Here is a 20,685-nt window from a genome sequence, read left to right on the forward strand (position 1 = left end):
TGGGCTGAATTCTTTTAACACTGTATTTACTTTCTATAATTGCTAATTGTCAGCAATACCTTTTTAGGTAGTACTTTGAAAGTTTTGGAAGCCAATCATATATGCTGGAAAACCCCTATAATTTGAACTGATGGAATTTGAAATAATGAAATCATGCATTTGATCTAAACTACAGGTATCTGGCTATATCTGTAGCACTTTCCTCTAAGGAGGAGGTCAAGCACAACCCAAATTGAGAACTATATATCTTTCTATGTACACTTAGGAATGTAAAAGAGTGTCTTGAGCCATCTAATTTAATACATTCTCCATGCTGGTTAATGATGGCAGGGCTTCAGACAAAGTTCTTTTCCAGTTTTACTTGGATATTGAACCTGGATCCCTTCTATACTATTGACCTAGATATGTCACTGAACACTATCTTAAGGGCAACATAATCAAAGATAATTGCCTCAAAGTTTCATTGTTACCTCAAATCTTTTTCTGTTCTTTTCCAGATGTTTGAACCATACTCCAAAGTTAAAATGCTGGGTTGATATGATGAAGCTAGATCCAGCTGTTAAGGCTACAATAACTGATCCTCAAATCTTCAAGGGCTATCTTGAACTATATTTCAATAATAGTATTGAGGCCTGTGATTATGGGCTTTGAAAACTATGGGAAGCTTTTTCAGTGGATGACAAGGGATATCGATAGCTATTGCTCCAGCATGTCATCTAATATCAGTTTTGTTGTGCTTTGTGTTGTGTTATTCAATGAATATATAATTGGACTGAAATAGTAATTATCTTCAATATGTTTCCCTTTCAAGAGGAACATGGCCAACATTCATCAGGAAGAAATTTTTTTTTATCCTTATCTTTCTACCAATCTAAATGACAATGTTGATTTTTTTTTTGCCTTGTATATCTGTTTAGGGGAGACATCAATTTGACTTTGTTTCTGTTTGGAAAGTAATTATAGTCTTTCAGGAATAAAAACACTTCAAATGCAGAGGTTTCCTTTTATTTGCAGCAGCAAGTGAAGATAGGTACATAGCAGGATATGGGATTGTATATTTCATTACCAAGCTATAGTCATTCCAATTTGTATTCTCTTAGGGAAATGGATAGTAAATTAGAGCAAATTGGCACTCATAGAAAACTATTGTCCCTATTGTTTTTGGTCTGGGAAGTTACTTTAGTTTTCTTTACTGTCTTTCAGAGTGGCAGAGAGAATGAACCATGACTATTTTTGTGAGCATCTAAAATATAATTCTCACTGTTGCTAAATGAGCCATGACTATTTTTGTGAGCATCTAAAAATGTAATTCTCACTGTTGCTAAGACTGACTACAGGTATTCTTCACTGAACAAGCTACAACACACTGAAAAAAGTGACTGGTTTTTGCCCTTAGACTTGTCACAGCATTGTCAGTCATGTGATCATGATTTGAATCCTTGGCAACTGTTGTGCATTTATGATGGGAACAACATCCTCAGTTGCCATTTGTGATCTTCCCAGACACTTTCAGCAAGCAATATCAATATAGCCTTGGTGGAGCAGTGGGCTAATGCCTCCTTAAGTAACACCAGCTGCCTGCAATTATTGCAGGTTCGCATCCCACCAGGCTCAAGGTTGACTCAGCCTTCCATCCTTCCGAGGTAGGTAAAATGAGGACCCAGATTGTTGGGGGCAATAAGCTGACTTTGTAATAATGCTGCTTGGGGGGGGAAGCCCTAATAATAAGCAGGCATATACATAGAATGAAGGCTATTGCTAAGCACATTTGATTTGTGCTTAGATTGTAAGCCGCCCTGAGTCTTCGGAGAAGGGCGGGATATAAATGGGATTAAAATAAAAAATAAATAAATATTAGTCTAATATATTTAGGTGAAATCAGATTAGGGAAGACAACTATATAGGAAGCATTTTGTTTTGTTGACTGGCATTTAAATTGAGATCAGTATGATAAATGCACACTTTTCATTTACTTGTATTTATCTTAGGACATGACCTTCCATCTCAGGCTTGAACTTATCTTATTGTTCCATCTTTGTTTACGTCTTTGCTTTAAATCAAAGTAAAATTGGAGTGTTAGATAGTGACTCTCTAGTTCAGTGGTTAGGGTTTGTCTAATCACACTTGGCCAAATAAAGTATTCCATTCAATTCTAACAGAGTAGTATTCTCTTCTAATCCATGCTCCCATTTGCTTCAGAAAATTTTGCATTGGCATGAACTGTGATTCGTGTTGCCTTACCTGGTATTGGTCTGTAGCAGCATGAGTACTCTCCAAGTAATAATGCTTGAAAAGCAGGTTAAGCTAGATAAGTACAGTTGCATCAAATATGAATCCCCACATAAACGAGATGTGCATCTACATGGTACAAAGTTGCACATATCTTTCTACAAATTTGAATGCATGCTTAATGCACAGTTACAGGCTCAAAATAACAAAACCATGAAGAGGTCAGACATTGGTTACTGGTATGTTTCTGTAACCTTTAACTGAGTATAACAGTGCACTGTAGGGCAATACATTTTCAGTCAAAGTACCTTCAAATGGGTTAAATTACAGAATGTGTTCAAAATCTGGAACCCATGACTCCCATGGAATGGAAATTTGGCAAATTTTATATAATAAAGCTATCACATAAAAACTATCATAAAGCTTTTTCTGGCATAATACAAAATGTCATAAAACATTTCCTTTTGCAAACTGCTGATGTTTGACTGTGCTATAAGTTCAACAAGGACTACTTTGCAAGCCACATACATCTCTTGAGTATCTTCCTGAATTTTTAAGAACTTTTCAGTACACTAGGAGCTCAGCCATTGTTGAAGGCATTGAGGAATCTGGTAACTAGTATCTCTTAAACAATGACCCAAGAGATTGTCTACTTCTTTTATAAACTTTCCTTCAGATATGTCCTCTTATTCTTAAGAGATTGGTTATATAGTTTTAAAATATACCGTGTACATTACTACTGGTATATGAGATATCAATTACAATCAGCATTTTACAGAATGTAAAAGGTATCTTCGGGAGGTGGGATTTATTTTCCCTTTCTGGACATGATTTTAAGTCTGCACAGCCAGTAAGCACGCACAAGACCAAAGTTTTATGGATTTATTTATTTATACAAATATTAATACACCAACCCAATCCAGAGATTCTGGGCATTTTAACACTTCAAAAACACCTAACCCCAACAAAAGTCATGCAATATTTAGTAGCATAAATAATAATACACTAGAATATACCTTCATTTAAAATATAACTGCTGATGATAAGTTTCATATCTACCTTCCTGTGTTGGTTGCATAGCTACTTGCATCGTCAGGCAAGTTGCCCGATTTACACATTAAGTTGAATCAACAGGGTTTAGTGTAAGTCCTGTGTTACTGGGGTTTACATGACATGACTTTAGCTTTGTGTGGGACGTTTTGAATTCTCTCCTAAGAAAATTACACGCTGGCGTCCGAAGACCGACAAAACGAAAATAAACACGGGTAGAGGACGTGGAGTAGAATCCACTTGCCGTATTGTTCTTACACCTTTGCCGTATTGTTCTTACACCTTTTAATTCTTGTATTTGACTTTTACACCTATATTTACATATTCGATGGAACTTGCACTCTTCCTAACTGCGGTGATATGGAGCCTCACAGTTAACCTGTAACTACGTCCCAGAGTTTCCTACGCGGAATTATTTACCGCGATATCAATTCGCTCAGCCCGCCAAGTAGTTTACTTCGCAATCAATCACTCAGCTCGAAGTTCTTTAGCATCCAGCGGAGGGAGATGCTGTCTATCAATGAAGAGGGAGGAGCCAAACTGCGTGGAGAGAAGAGAGAAAAGGCGGAGTCTTAAGGGAAATAGAGGTTGAGAGAAAAGGCGGAGTCTTGGGAAATTCCGACGTGCACTGCTGGTTCCGTTTTCTGTCTGGTGGTGGCCCGAAGTAAGATGTCTGGGGAATTCGCTAGAAGCTTGGGAAAAGGTGAGAAAGCGCTCTGATCCAAGGAGGAGCGCGTTTATCTAATTCAACTGGCTTAAGGCAACCCTCGTTTTCTAGGGCTGTGGGAGTTATACAATCATCAGTTCGGTGAAGGCTGTTCTGTGACCTTCCCTAAGGCGGTGGGTTGTCAGCCTGGGCTGGTCTTCACGGACACCGTTTTTCAAGAGGTGGGAGACGACATGCAATGGAGGTTTTAGTGAGAATATAATCTTAAGGATGTTACCCCCTGATCCCTGGTTTTGTGTGGTCAGAAGCGATAAATGGATTTCAGTATTAGGGTTAAAAAATGTTACATATCAAAAATTCTACAGCCAAATAAATATGTGTTGAGGGCATGTACATTTCTAATGTGACTTTTGGTGGAATATATGCTCCGATATGCAGCCTTGCCGCAGTATATTTACTGTATGCATGTTAACAGACATTAAACTTGAGTGCATAAAATTGCTTGTAATTTGGCCAATAAGGAATATTCTAACAAAAGGACGTTTTGTATTCTGCTGACTATTATGAATGAGAGAATTTGTACAACGCAGAGCCATAAACATAGTTCACAAGCTGTAGCATATGTATAAAGGCAGGCTGTGTAAACTATTGGAATGACAATAATTACTAATTAAGTAATTAACAATAATTACTAGGTAGATAGACAATACTTGTTTTGAGGGTTTTATTCCCTACCTTTTTTCTCTCTTTTAGGACCACAATTGAGCCCAAAATTTCTGTTGCTAAATGAGACTTTTATTAAATGAGTTTTGCCCTTTCTTGCCACAGTTGTTAAGTGAATCACTGCAGTTAAGTTAGTAACATGGTTGTTAAGTGAATCTGGCTTGCCCATTGACTTTGCTTGTTAGAAGTTTACGAAAAGTGATCACATGACCCGGGGACACTGCAACTGACATAAATATGAGTCAGTTGCCAAGTGTCTGAGTTTTGATCACATGACCATGGAGATGCTCCAGTGGTCATAAGTGTGAAAAATGGTAATAAGTTACTTTTTTCAGTGCCATTGTAATTTCGAACAGTCACTAAATGAACTGTTGTAAGTTGAAGACTACCTGTTTATAATTACTTCTTCCTGCCTTATTTTTTTTTGAACAGTGGCTTATTGTTTTTTGTATAGAATGTAGGTTTTGTTAATTCTGACCAGAGATTTGTATATATCTTTCAGGAACCCCTGCTCCAGGGCCAGTCCCCAAAGGAATCATCCGTGTCTACAGTATGCGTCACTGTCCTTTTGCACAGAGAACACTGCTCGTCCTAAAAGCCAAAGGAATCGAGTATAAGCAGATATTTTGCCTTCCATATTCATTAGGGCTTAATATAAAAATACCAACAGCTTTAGCAGAGTTTGGTAGATATTTGGGCTTATAAAAATTGCCTTTAAAGACATTTACTTACCTTCTCTTAATGCTATAGAACATTTTCAATTTCAGATTTGTTTTCAATAGGGGATTCTGCTCCAGAGAGATTTCATATGAAAACTAGTTTTAAAAATATAATGCGGAAATTGATGGATAGCTTAAGGGGAGGGAGGTAGTTGTTTTCTTTTAAAATCCTGGCAAGTATTTCTGTTGCTCTGATTATATGTTTTCCAGGTCATTTGTAGGATTTCTTGTCTTGCTGCTGATTGGAGATCATCTCAGAATTGATTGCATGAGTAGATTATTGGTTTTAGATGATGAAATAGTTCATGTATAGGCTTCCCTGAATTACATTCCTTTTTGGATTCTAAAGCAAATTGAAGGAATGTGACATTTGGTTATATTTTTTTTAATAGTGTCTCCTCTCTCCTTTTACATAGTGAGCATTTGCCTATGATCCATTTTATTATAATTGGTAAATTGTTTTTTGTATGAACAACCATAGGACATGTGTTTTTTTAAAAAAAAGACTGTTTTCCCTGCCATACAAGTTAAGTTAAAGTCAGGATTCTAGAGATGAGTTTTATTTCTGGTGGCTTCATAGATAGGTCTCTCCATTCAGATTTTTGGCAACAATATGAAAGTGAATAACCATTGTTTTTTCAGGGTGCTCTTTTTATTCCCAGGTGATTTCCTATCCTAATGCTAATGAAGACTGCTGCTTGTTGAACTTCTGTGATCACCTGCATGCTACTGAAAGATAAAACTTGCTTTACTATGACTTTAATATATGGTAATTGTGAAGTAATATTGTGAGTTACTTCCCTAGTCATGCCATGAAATCCAAAACTATGATGGAACACAGTGTCAGACTGATATGTTCTGGTTGTCCTGGTTAGATGGTGCAGAGACAGCCTTATATAGAGACACACAGATATATCCGTAAAATCAGAATCCGAAAGTCGTCTTTTCCGATTTCCAAGAGTTAATATTACCATGCTGCATTTTTCAAACAGCATATAACAGGAAATTACTAGTCATATCTTTTTCTTTACATTTTTTTATCCTGCCTTTATTATTTTTGCAAATAGGTCAAGGTTTTGAACATATCCAACATACCTCCTCTTATTTTCCTCACCACGACTTTGAACCTCCTTGTTTTGGTATAGTTGGTCTTAGTAACATATTCCTGAAAGAATTAACTTGGTGATTTCATCTCATTTTACTCAGTCATGAAATTGTTAATATCAATTTGAGAAACAAACCAGAGTGGTTTTTTGAGAAGAACCCGCTTGGAATGGTACCTGTGCTAGAAACAAGCAAGGGTCAGCTGATCACTGAATCCCCAATCACTTGTGAATATTTGGATGAAGCTTACCCAGAAAATAAGTTGTACCCTGCAGACCCTTATGAAAAAGCTTATCAGAAAATGCTTCTGGAATACTTCTCCAAGGTACTTGTATTATATATGTAAACAGCTCATATACTTCACTTAACAGATTGTATAAAGTAAGGAAAACAGTCTGACAGGAAAAACACGCGGGAACTATGACAGCTGTCAAAGTTCCCCGCACAGCGCAGGCGCAGCCACTGACAGCTCGCGGCTGTCAAAACACCGGACCATGCGGAAGCCTGAGCTGTCAACAGAAGACGACGCGGATTGGTCCCGGTTAGACGCGGCGCCAAAATGAACACCCCTGATTGGCTCTCGCTAACAGCTGCCGGCTATAAAAGCCGGACAAGTTATTCTATGTTTGCCTTGTTCTAAATAAACCTGTTGTTAACTAGCCTGTCGTCCTGAGTGGTCCTTAGGCCACTTCACTGGCGACGAAGGTGGGATTGCTCCGGAGTTGAAGTCACGGCCGAGGAAGAGAGTTCCCGGCAAGAGCTGTCACGGGAAGTTTTAACTTCCACAGGAGCAACCCAGGACCGGACGACATGGCAAACTTCGGGCGTGTGAGGGAATTTGATACCCGCCATCCCGAGAGATGGCAATCACACCTAGGCCAGGTCGAGGGATTCCTCCTCGTCAGTAAAATCACTGACGACAGAGCAAAGGCCGCCGCTCTACTATACATCAGCGGACCGCCAGTGTATGATGCCGCCGTTGGCCTGTTCAGCCCGGTGCCCATCACAGAAATCTCCTACGCGGACCTGGTGGACCAGCTGAACAAGTACTATATGCCGGCTCGCTCAGAACTGTACTGGCGGGTCCAATTCGCCCAAAAGAAACAGCGGCCGGACGAGCCCGCCAACGAGTTCATCGCCGGGGTCAGACACGCCGCACGGAACTGCTGCTTCCCCGACCTGGAGGACCGCATCAGAGACCAGGTGGTGATCGGTCTGAGGGACGAGAAGCTGCAGAAGAAGCTAACATCCAAAACCGACATGAGCCTGGCAGAGCTGACCAGAGAAATCATGGCCTACGAGCACAACCACAAGAAGAAGCCGACGACCTCGACCCCAGAGAGCCCAGCGACCGTCTTCCAAGAGAGCGCAACCTTCAGCGACAGCGAAGAGTCGGTGGATTTCACCGACGGAGAAGCCCTGCAGCGCAGAATAGAACGCAGGCAACCAAGGAGAGGCGACACTTCAGACCGCCGTAGGTCCAGGAACCCCCCTCCGCCGCCGCCACGTTATGAGCAACGGGCCGCCTGTGCCAGCTGCGGGGGCAACCATGCCCGAGGAAGCTGCCGATTCAGAAACGCTAAGTGCCACAATTGCGGAAAGACCGGCCACATCAAACCGGTGTGCCGCAGCAAGGGCCGTGACAACATCCATGATCTGGAGGCAAACTCCCCAGGTAGGCCAGCTACCCAGGCCAGCAGAAAGAAACCGCCGGGGCCCCTGGTAGAGACAATTGACAGGGTAAACAGCCTAAGCGCAAAGGTTAAGATCTGGGAAAAAATTCAGGGGGTGCCCTGCCACATGGAAGTGGATTCAGGATCAGCAGTCTCCTTAATTTCATTAAAAACGTATCAGGAGATCTGTCGGCAAGGCAAGGGACAAATTCCCCTGAGGCAAACCCAGGTACACCTAGCTGACTTCCAGAAAACCCCTATTCCTCTGGAAGGGAGGGCTAAGGTCGTAGTGCAGTACAAGGGGTTCAAGGGCTCCTTAGAGGTCTTAGTTACACCAGGGAACCGCACCAACTTGATAGGGTTAAACTGGTTCGAGCCGCTAGGGATCGCCATAACGGGAGTAAACACAATTCAATCACCCAGCCTAGAAGCCGTTTGCAACAAATATGCAGACGTCTTCGATGGCACTTTAGGGAAATACACTGGACCCCCCATCTCCTTACAGTTAAACCCAGCAATCCAACCAATTAAGATAAGAGCTAGGAGAGTACCCTTTGCCCTAAAAGAAAAAATAGAAAACGAACTTGATCGCCTCATAGGTCTCGGGGTGCTTGAACCAACGGAGGGGGGGACCTGGGAGACCCCTATTGTCACCCCAATTAAACCTAATGGAGAAGTGAGAGTGTGCGCAGACTATAAAGCGACAGTCAACCTAGCCCTCAGCCCCCACGCTTACCCGGTGCCAGCGGTAAGGGACGTATTTGCTTCCATCCGTTCTGGCGCCATTTTCGCCAAACTCGATCTCACGCAGGCGTATTTACAACTGCCTGTCACTGATGACACCGCGGAAGCCCAGACTATTGTCACCCACCGCGGTGCCTTTAAAGTAAAGAGACTCCAATTCGGCATATCGGCGGCCCCGGGTATATTTCAGGGTATCATGGAGAAGACCCTGAAAGGAATACCCGGGGTCTGCCCCTATTTCGACGATGTTCTCATCGCCGGAGAAAACGAAGCAAACTTAGCTGACAGGCTGTCAGCTGTACTGAGCCGGCTCAGAGAAGCCGGCCTCAAACTGAAGCGAGAAAAGTGCTCTATTGGAGTCACATCCACTGAATTCCTAGGGTACAAAATAGATGGCCAGGGCATCCACCCCACCACAGAAAAACTAAGGGCTATTCAAACTGCACCTAGCCCAAGGAATAAACAAGAGCTTCAAGCCTTTTTAGGATTATTAAACTTTTACCATGCCTTCATCCCCCATAAAGCCACTATCGCTGAGCCCCTGCATAGGCTCCTGGACAAGGGTACTGTTTGGTCCTGGACCAAGGTACATGAGAATAGTTTCCAATCATTAAAAAAGATTATCTGTCACAGCTCAACTATCACCCTTTTCAGAGAAGACACCCCAATATGCATCGCTTGCGACGCCTCTCCCTATGGAATCGGGGCTGTGTTAAGCCATCTATTCAAGGATGGTACACAAAGACCCATAGCCTTCTATTCACGCACTCTGACCAAAGCAGAAAGAAATTACGCACAAATAGACAGGGAAGCCCTAGCAATAGTTGCAGGGGTCAAAAAATTTCATGACTACCTTTATGGGAGGCCATTTACTATATTTACTGATCACAAACCCCTGCTGGGCATATTCACTTGGAATAAAACTACACCACAAATTCTCTCTCCGAGAATATTACGGTGGTCCACATTCTTAGCAGCCTATTCCTATCAACTAATACATAAACCAGGAAAAGAATTAGGACACGCAGACTGCCTGAGCAGACTGCCCATGCAAAACAAGGACTCAGACCCAGCCCCAGCTGGTCTGATTTTAGCAATCTCTCAACTTCCAGATTGCCCCCTGACAGCAAACATTATAGCCAACAATTCAGCTAAAGACAAAATACTTAGCAGAATCCTCAAATGGGCCACAACAGGGTGGCCAGCTCAAAACCCACAACCCCAATTCCAACCATATTTTAACAGGAAAAATGAGATTTCCACCCATAGGGGATGCCTGCTGTGGGGAAATAGGGTCATCATACCAGAGAAAAACATAGACCAAACATTACACATTTTACATGAAGGACACCCAGGCATTGTAAAGATGAAAGCGATGGCTAGAAGTTATGTATGGTGGCCAGGCATAGATAAACAAATAGAAAAATATGTGGGAGGGTGCTATACCTGTCAGGCGACCCGAAACGAGCCACCCCAAGCACCAATCCACAAATGGGAAACTACAAGGAACCCTTGGTCACGTATACATTTAGATTTTGCAGGACCAATCCAGGGCCAAAGTTTCTTAATTGTAGTGGACAGCTATTCTAAATGGCTAGAAGTCACTCCCCTTAGAAAAACAACGTCTGGAGCCACTATTCAAGCCTTAAGAAAAATATTCGCCACACATGGCCTTCCTGACACCATAGTTTCAGACAACGGACCTCAATTCACCTCTCGTGAATTTCAGATGTTCGCTATGAAGAATTGTATTAGACTGGTCACGTCTGCACCGTTCCACCCATCGTCGAACGGGATGGCCGAAATTATGGTATGGTCCACAAAAGAAGCTTTGAAAAAATTCGCTAGAGGGAACTGGCAGAGGCGTCTCAGCCAGTTCCTCATGTCACAACACACAACTCCATGCACAACAACGGGCAAATCACCAGCGGAACTGAGATGGGGGAGGAGGCTAATAACACGACTCGACAGACTGCACCCTGACACATATCCGGAAGAAAAAGAGCACCCCTACCCAACCCGCACACTTAACCCAGGACAGCTGATATGGGCACGGTCATACACGGATAAACACAAGTGGGTCCAGGGGAAAGTACTAAAACAAACCGGACCCATTTCATATCTTATAGCCACACAAACACATGGTAACATACACCGCCATATAGATCAACTCAGACCCAGACAACCGCCACATAACTCAGAACAACCAATGGAACTCGAGCTACAACCACCCCCAGAAATACTTCCTATACCAAACCAGGAAGAAGAACAGCTGGGGAACGAACTACCAGAACCAGACAATCCCCCACCCCCCCGCTGCTCCAACATGAACCGAAGAGCCCCCGCCTACCTAAAAGACTATCAGTGGGCAGGCTCCAACGCCCAAGGGGGAGGAAGCGCGCCAGGGGAGGGGTAAGGGGTGTATTATATATGTAAACAGCTCATATACTTCACTTAACAGATTGTATAAAGTAAGGAAAACAGTCTGACAGGAAAAACATGCGGGAACTATGACAGCTGTCAAAGTTCCCCGCACAGCGCAGGCGCAGCCACTGACAGCTCGCGGCTGTCAAAATACCGGACCATGCGGAAGCCTGAGCTGTCAACAGAAGACGACGCGGATTGGTCCCGGTTAGACGCGGCGCCAAAATGAACACCCCTGATTGGCTCTCGCTAACAGCTGCCGGCTATAAAAGCCGGACAAGTTATTCTATGTTTGCCTTGTTCTAAATAAACCTGTTGTTAACTAGCCTGTCGTCCCGAGTGGTCCTTAGGCCACTTCAGTACTACTGAAGTATAGCAAGAAATTCATTTTAGTGTGAAGGATTAGACTAAAACTAATACAGGTAGTCCTTGACTTAACACCAGTTCATTTAGTCACCATTTGAAATGACACCATCACTGAAAAAGTGATTTATGACCGTTTTTCACACTTATAACCATTGCAGCATCCTCATGGCCAACATGATCAAAATTCAGACAAATGGCAACTGACTCATATTTATGACAGTTGCAGTGTCCCAGGGTCTTGTGCTCACCTTTTGCGACCTTCTCACAAAGTCAGTGGGGAAGTTGGATTCACTTAACAACCATGTTACTAATTTAACAAGTGCAGTGATTTACTTAGCAACTGTGGCAAGAAAGGTCGTAAAATGGGGCAAAACTCACTTCACAAATGTCTCAGTAACAAAAATTTTGAGCTCAATTGTGGTTGTAAGTCGAGGACTATATTTTGATACTGCATTGATAAATCTATTTTAAAATATGGCTGGCTTTCTTCTTTGATTCTTAATATGTATTTGAGTAGGCAAAATGAATTCTACCAAAGAATAAATTCATTGATGGAAGGAAAGTTAACGATCCATCTTAAAATAACTGAGCCGTACAATCTCATGCTAGGTGGTTTAAATTGTGCAGGGTTTAAATTATGACTGACTCAATGCTTTAAAACTAGCTGCTTTTGCTGTAATCTACTTTCTATGATATCTTGCACAAATAAAGGCTAAAATATAGTGATTTGATTAGAAATATTATTTATTTATTTATTTATTTATTTATTTATTTATTTATTTATTTATTTATTTATTCGTTTTATATATCGCCCTTCTCCCGGAGGACTCAGGGCGGTGTACAGAGCAAAGTAAGTATACAATAAATCAACAATAAAACAAATAAAACCTCAGATCTACAAATAAAACCCCAAATCTATCAGGCCAGGCCGGCTTGCTGGAATAGATAGGTTTTTAAATCTCGCCGAAAGGTGTGAAGGTCGGGGGCCATCCGGATTTCGGCTGGTAAGCGGTTCCAGAGGATTGGCGCACCCACCGAGAATGCTCTCCCCCTGGGGGTCACCAGCCGGCATTCTCTGACCGGTGGCACCCTGAGGAGGCCCTCTCTGTGGGAGCGCACAGGACGGAGGGGTGTTGACGCTGGCAGTAGGTGCTCCCGTAGGTAATCCGGACCCATGCCATGTAGGGATTTGTATGTCATCACTAGCACCTTGAATTTCACCCGGAAGGCAACTGGAAGCCAGTGCAGCTCAAGAAGCAGAGGTGTAATATGGGAGTATCGGGGAGCCCCCAAAAGCGTCCGTGCAGCTGCACTCTGTACCAGCTGAAGCTTCCGAGTGATTCTCAAGGGCAGCCCCATGTAAAGAGCGTTGCAGTAGTCAAGACGAGAGGTCACAAGTGCATGGGTGACTGTACATAAGGCATCCAGGTCCAGATAGGGTCGTAGCTGGTGCACCAGACGAACCTGAGTGAAAGCCCCCCTAGTCACAGCTCCTATGTGATCTTCTAAGGACAGCTGTGAATCTAGGAGGACACCCAGGTTGCGAGCCCTATCTACGGGGGGCAGTAACTCGCCCCCAATATTAAGGGATGGAATACTCTGAATATCCTGACATGCCGGTATGTACAGCCATTCAGTCTTGTCCGGGTTGAGTTGAAGCCTGTTCCTCCCCATCCATTCCCGGACCGCTTCCAGGCAACGGGACATCACGTCAAGGGCATCACTGATGTGATTTGGGGTCGAGATGAAAAGCTGGGTGTCATCAGCATACTGATGATAACCCACTCCAAAACCACGAATGATCTCACCTAGCGGCTTCATATAGATGTTAAACAGGAGAGGTGAGAGGACCGACCCCTGAGGAACTCCATAAATGAGAGGCCTCGGGGTCGATCTCTGGTCACCCGCCAACACCCACTGTGAACGTTCCAGAAGGTAGGAGGAGAACCACTGAAGAACAGTGCCTCCCACTCCCAATCTCCTGAGACGCCGAAGTAAGATACCATGGTCGATGGTATCAAAAGCCGCAGAGAGGTCTAATAGGACCAGGACAGAGGAATGACCCCTGTCCCGAGCCCGCCAGAGATCATTCATCAGAGCGACCAATGCCGTCTCCGTGCTGTGTCTGGGCCTGAAACCCGATTGGTACGGGTCTAGATAATCAGTATCTTCTAGGAACAGAGGAAGCTGATGCGCCACTACGCTCTCAACAACCTTCGCAAGAAAGCGAAGGTTGGAGACCGGGCGAAAGTTGTTTAAAACAGCTGGGTCCAGGGAAGGCTTTTTGAGGAGGGGTCTCACCACCGCTTCTTTCAAGGCTGCGGGGAAACTGCCCTCTTTCAATGAAGCAGTTACCACTGCATGGATCCAGCCTCGTGTCCCATCCCGAGCCGAATAAACCAGCCAGGAGGGGCACGGGTCCAATAAGGATGTAGTGGAGCTTAGCTTCCTCATGATCCTTTCTACCTCGTCCAGAGTCACAGGATCGAACTCTTCCCAGATAACATCAACAAGACTGTCCATGTTCTCATCGTCAGACTCTGCCCAGTTGGAATCCAGACTGGTCTGGATCTGAGCGATTTTGTCCAGCAGATGTTGGCTAAATTCCTCAGCACGACCCTGCAAGGGATCCTCCTTCACCTCTAGATTAAGGAGGGAGCGGGTCACCCTAAACAGGGCGGTCGGGCGATTATCTGCGGACGCGATAAGGGCAGCAAAGTAATTAGACCTTGCCCTCCTTAGCGCCGTGAGATAAGACCTCGTAAAGGACCTTAGTCGCGATCGGTCGGATTCGGATCGGCTGGATCTCCAACAGCTCTCTAGGCCCCGTCTCTGCCGTTTCATCTCCCGGAGCTCCGTAGAAAACCATGGAGCCCACTGGGATCTGCAACAGGTCAGGGGCCGCATGGGTACAACTCGGTCGAGTGCTTCTGTGGCTGCCTTTTCCCAGGCTTCCACCATGGCACTGGCCGAGCTATGAGCAAAGGAGGCAGGTGGGGGGCCAAGCGCTGTTTGGAACCGCCCAGGGTCCATAAGCCGCCTGGGGCGGTACCATTTCATTGGTTCAGTAACCCCACGATGGGGAGTGGCAAAGCGGAAGGTCAGCCGTAGGAGATGATGATCTGTCCATGACAGGGGCGTAACAATTGGAGAGCCCCCACCCAGATCATCTAACCACTGTCAAGATAGGAAAATCAAATCGAGCATGTGTCCTCCTACATGAGTTGGGCCCTGGATTATCTGCGTCAGGTCCATGGCCGTCATGGAAGCCATGAACTCCCGAGCCAACTCAGATGATCTCCCCAGGGATGGTAAGTTGAAGTCACCCAAGATCATAATTTTGGGGAACTCAACCACCAGTCCCGAGAGGATGACAAGAAGCTCAGGCAGGGCTGCTGCTACGCGACTAGGTGAAAGGTACACTAGCAGCAAGCCCAACTGAGCCTTAGGGCCACATCTAAGGAGGAGAGGTTCACACCCGGCTATTTGGACAACAGTGGCCTCTCGCGGATACAGGTTCTCCCTCACCGCTACTGCCACTCCCCCGCCTCTTCCCTGAGCCCGAGGCCTGTATAGCACCCGGAAACCTGGTGGGCAAAGATCTACCAAAGGGACACCACCCTCAGGTCCTAACCAGGTTTCCGTAATACAGGCCAGATCTGCATGTTCACTCTCAACCAAATCTCGGATGAGAGGAGCTTTATTGACTATGGATCTGGCATTAAGATATACAAGCCTGAGCTCAGGTGGTTGATTATCTTCGCTCCCGGTACCACAGGCCGAAACCAGAGGGTCGGAGTGCATCACCGCTTGAAGATAGCAGGGACGCACTCCCGGATGTTGATGCGGTCCTCTGTTCGGACACCTACTGCCATTCCCTACCGTCGTTGGAATAGGTAATCCCAAACTCCGCTTCGGGGCCCCGAGGGTAGCTAGTCTAAGCTCCCTCTCAGCGTGATCAATCTCAGGCCTGGCCTGAGTAGCGGTTGGTGGACACCTCCCGGTATCTGACCGAAACTCTAAACCCTCCCCTCTCCCTAACCCCATAAAAAATTTAGCTAGAAAATTAACCAGGGGCCTCTTATTAGGTTTGTAACTGAGGCCCCTATCCCTGCCCAGCCATCTCTCTGGGTCCCAACAATTGGGCCCTTCATCAAGAGGTAGATTGGTAAGTGAGGCGGGTTGCATCCAGGAGGAGGGGGAACCCCTAAGGGCGAATAAGGCAGTGATGGAGTACTTGAGACGAGTCATTGATTAAAGAGTGACTTCGTAGCTAATAAACATGTCCGTGTAAGCCATTATTTACAAATGGGGAAGATGTTAGTAAGATGTTAAAGTAATAAGGGACTCAATATTAATTAAAATTAGGTATTGATTAGGTAATAGGTATTAGACCCGGTCAATTGCTGCCATTGTTGCCGTTGCCGCTGAGCTCTGGAGGGGGAAGGCAAGGCTACACAGTCAGTTGTTTTGCCAGTCAGTTGTTTTTGCTCTCCCCCTCCGAGTATGTACGTCGGGTGAAGTTGTTCTAGTCCGTATGTAAGGCAGCGAGGATCGATTGAGGCTTGAACAGCGTTTGTTACTTGATTCTGGGGCCAGCTGATCAGCGGTAGACCCGGTCATTCCTGCCGTTGCCGCCGCCGCTCCTCTGCTCCGGAGGGGGGAGGCAAGGCTTCACACTGCAAAACGGTGCTAGCCTGCTGGTTTTGCTCTTCCCCTCCGAGTATGCACATTGGCCGAAGTTGATCTAGACCCATGTATAAGGCAGCAGGAATGGATTGAGGCTGGTGGAGGCGTTTCAGAGTTGATTCTGGTGCCAGCTGATCTGCGGTAGACCCGGTCATTGTTGCCGTTACTGCCACCACTGCTCTGCTCCGGAGGGGGAGGCAAGGCTTCACACCGCAAAACGGTGCTAGCCTGCTGTTTTTGCTCCCCCCCCCTCCGAGTATGCTCCTCGACTGAAGTTGATCTGGCCCCATGTATAAGGCAGCAGGAGTCGATTGAGGGTGGTAAAGGCGTTTCGTAGTTGGGTCTGCTGTTTTTGCTCCCCCCCTCCGAGTATACACCTCGACTGAAGTTGATCTGGCCCCATGTATAAGGCAGCAGGAGTCGATTGAGGGTGGTAAAGGCGTTTCATAGTTGGGTCTGCTGTTTTTGCTCCCCCCCCTCCGAGTATACACCTCGACTGAAGTTGATCTGGCCCCATGTATAAGGCAGCAGGAGTCGATTGAGGCTGGTAACGGAGTTTGATGGATGTTTCTGGAGCCAGCTGATCAGCGGGAGACCAGGCCTTAGCAGCCGTTGACGCTGCTGCGGAGGGGGGAAGGCAAGGCTTCACACCGCAAAACGGTGCTAGACTGTTGTTTTGGTACTCCCCCTCTGAGTATGCACCTCGGCTGGGTCCCAGTGAGCCCCTTGGTCACCCATTGTAATGGCTTAACGTGGAGCTCACCAACTTCCATCCATGGTCGCCGCCATCTTGGGCAAAAAAAAAACCTATATGAGGTAAATTTGGGGAAATAGGTGAAAGGGTCTGTAGTGATTATGGAAGATTTGTGACTCCTAGGTGAGAGGGAAAGTAAGATTTTATTATCTAACTATATTCTTTGACCCAGACTTGGAGCAGCTTCAATTTGAGTGGTGTGCTGAAGGGCAAAGATTTTATTTGCTTAGGTATTTGTTTTTCACGTTCTTTCTTCCCAAATATTAATCATTCCATGTCTGTGTGGAGACTGTGACAGGTGGAAAAGATCAGGTCTCCAATTCAGTTGAAATATTGCGACTCATGCAGGGATATACTCAACTAGCGGCTAGCGCATGCTTGGAGTTAGATAAGGTCAATGAAATTCAAGAGAGGCTGGAGTTAGTTCAGTTGATTCTAGGCTGATTCCCCTATTAACTGCTCCCAGGTTCAGCCAGAATTTTCCAGCTAGCATTTTGGGAGATGAAATCCACACATTTTAAAGTTACTGAGGTTGAGAAACACTGCCTTAGATTATTTACTAAAGAGCATGAAGAATATATCCAAGGTTTTGGTATCACTGAATGAAAATTCTGTTGGTTAATGAAAACTCTTTTAGAAAGATAACTTACTTTCTGAAGTCAATATGGTGAGCTTCAGTATGAACAAAGGAATATATAGGCAGTTTAGAGATGAATCGTTACTATCACCTATATCTCATATAAGGTAAATTGAAGGAACAATGTTTTTTAACTTTTTTCGTACATTCTGAATGCTTGATAACTCTAAATGCACGGAGACGGCATTGGTCGCGCTGGTGAATGATCTCTGGAGGGCTCGGGACAGGGGACATTCCTCTGTTCTAGTCCTATTAGACCTCTCAGCGGCTTTCGATACCATCGACCATGGTATCTTGCTGCGGCGTCTCAGGGGATTGGGAGTGGGAGGCACGGTTTTACAGTGGTTCTCCTCCTATCTCCAGGGACGTTCGCAGTCGGTGTTGACAGGAGGGCAGAGGTCGACCGCGAGGTCTCTCGTTTGTGGAGTTCCTCAGGGGTCGGTCCTCTAGCCTCTCCTGTTCAACATCTATATGAAACCGCTGGGTGAGATCATTCGTGGTTTTGGAGTTGGGTATCATCAGTATGCTGATGATACCCAGCTTTTTCTTTCGACCCCAAACCACCCCAGTGATGCCCTCAACGTGATGTCCCGTTGCCTGGAGGCGGTCCGGGTCTGGATGGGGAGGAACAGACTTCAACTCAACCCCGACAAGACTGAGTGGCTTTGCATACCTTCATCCCGGGTCTATTCGGATATTCCATCTCTTTCTATGGGGGGTGAATTATTAACCCCTGTAGATAGGGCTCGCAACTTGGGAATCCTCCTAGATTCACGGCTCACCTTGGAAGACCACATAGTGGCTGTGACTAGGGGGGCTTTTGCCCAGGTCCGCCTGGTGCGCCAGTTGCGGCCCTATCTAAGCCGGGATGATTTATGCACGGTCACTCATGCGCTCGTGACCTCTCGTCTAGACTACTGCAACGCTCTCTACATGGGGCTGCCCTTGAGGACCACCCGGAGGCTCCAACTGGTACAGAATGCAGCCGCGAGAGTTGTGTTGGGAGTCTCCCGATACTCCCATGTTACACCTCTGCTCCGTGAGCTGCATTGGTTGCCAGTTGTCTTCCGGGTGAGATTCAAGGTACTAGTAATGGTGTTTAAAGCCCTACATGGCAGGGGTCCGGAGTACCTCAGGGAACACCTGCTGCCGGCATCAACCTCCCTGCGCCCTGTGCGTTCCCACAGAGAGGGTCTCCTCAGGGTGCCACCGATCAGAGAATGTCGATTGGTGGCCCCCAGGGGGAGATCCTTCTCTGTGGGCGCTCCGGAACTATGGAATCAGTTACCGGTAGAGCTCCGGATGGCGCCCGATCTTCGCTCCTTTCGCCGCGATCTGAAGACGTTTTTGTTTGCACAAGCCGGCCTGGCCTGATGGGGGATTGGTGGGGTTTTTATTCTTGTATTTTTATTGTTGTATTTTTGGGGTTTTTATAAATGTAGTATATTAATTGTTTTAACGGGCAACTATTTAATCTCCTTTTAATATTTGTAACTTTGTATTTTATTCTTGCCCTGTGAACCGCTCTGAGTGCTTCAGGAGAAGGGCGGTATAGAAATATTAATAAAATAAAATAAAAAATAAACAACATAGGATGTGATTAATGCTGCCTTATTCAAAGGGACAGCAAAGCTATGATCTTGGGACTATCTATAGGAGCTGTTAAATAAATACAGGTAGTTCCTGATTAATGACCACTTGTTCAGTGACTGTTCAAAATTACAGGGGTGTTGAATAATTGGTAGTTACAATTAGTCCTCAAAGTTCCGTCTGTCAAGCAATCTGTGGTCACTTAACTCATAATCTGGGTGCTTGGCAGCCGGCTCTCACCTACAGCAGTTGTAGCGATCCACACTCACGTGAACGCTATTTGTAACCTCTGCTGATTTCCTTGAAGCAAAGTCAATAGGGAAGCCAGCAGGAAAGGTCGCAAGTTGCTTGGGAAATCTCCTCCACCTGTGCATTCTCCCTGATTCTTGAGCTCACACCCAACCTCTCCAACCACTCGCACATCCTCCCTGGCCACTCACATACGTTGGGCACCTGCCCTCCAACAGGGGGCAACAGCCACCCCATGCCCTGTCACATTTGGGTTGTGTCTTCTTCACCACTCATGTAGCCTTGTTCACTGTCCACCCTTGCACGTCCTCTCCTATCTGGCTGCAGCCAGGCTAGGTCCCACTGTGCTCGCACGGTGCCTCCCTCTCCATTCATATGCCCTTGCGCACCCTCTTCCACTATGCCTGTCTGCCACTTGTGGCCTCTTGTGCATCCCCTCCCACCCAGCAAGAGTCACCCAAGCCCACTGCTCGAGGCATGCCTCCCCTCCACTTGTGCACTCTCAAGTATCATCTCCCACCACGCAGCAAGTACTCCAAGCCCTGATGCACTTGGGCTATGCTTCCCTGGCTTGCTGCTTCTGCCATCTGGCAGCAGCCACTTACCTGCCTGCCAGCCTGCTTGCAAGCAACCTAGTACTTGCCAGCTTTCCTGCTGAACCTGGTTGTTGGAAGATAGCAGTGGTGAGGATGCATTTGCTTAACTATCCACAATTCTTGTTTAACAGCAGGGATTGCTGATGCTAAGCAATGTGACACTTTGTCCAGTTGTTGTAATACGTATGATCCCATTCTTAATTTATACGGACAATTTATTATCTTCTTCATTGTTATTATCTCTATATTCCCATAGTAATCTTTTGTTTGTTGAATGAAAATCCTATACTTTTGTGCATCTTGGTAGTGTATCATTTCTGATTTACTTAGCTACCTCCAATAGGCTACAAGTATATTCTGGCTATCAGGAATGGTGAAGATGCATCAGCACCAAAGAATGAGTACCAGGAGAAGCTTCTGAAGCTTGAAGAGGTAAATAGTTGATGATTTTCATTGGTAGAATAGTTCTGG

At 45.4% G+C, this 20,685-nt stretch overlaps 1 protein-coding gene across 1 annotated transcript in view; it reads left to right on the forward strand.

The window, feature by feature from the left end:
* The window catches only part of LOC310640777 (glutathione S-transferase omega-1-like), a 39,751-nt gene that overhangs the window by 12,424 nt on the left and 6,642 nt on the right, over positions 1–20,685 (forward strand). The window contains exons 6-8 of the mRNA XM_083363295.1: positions 498–644; positions 6,595–6,817; positions 20,545–20,646. Coding sequence (XP_083219421.1) covers positions 498–644; positions 6,595–6,817; positions 20,545–20,646 — 472 coding nt within the window. The remainder of the gene's footprint in view (positions 1–497; positions 645–6,594; positions 6,818–20,544; positions 20,647–20,685) is intronic.

This window comes from Vipera ursinii (assembly GCF_947247035.1).
Source record: "Vipera ursinii genome assembly, chromosome: 5".
Lineage (NCBI taxonomy): Eukaryota > Metazoa > Chordata > Lepidosauria > Squamata > Viperidae > Vipera > Vipera ursinii.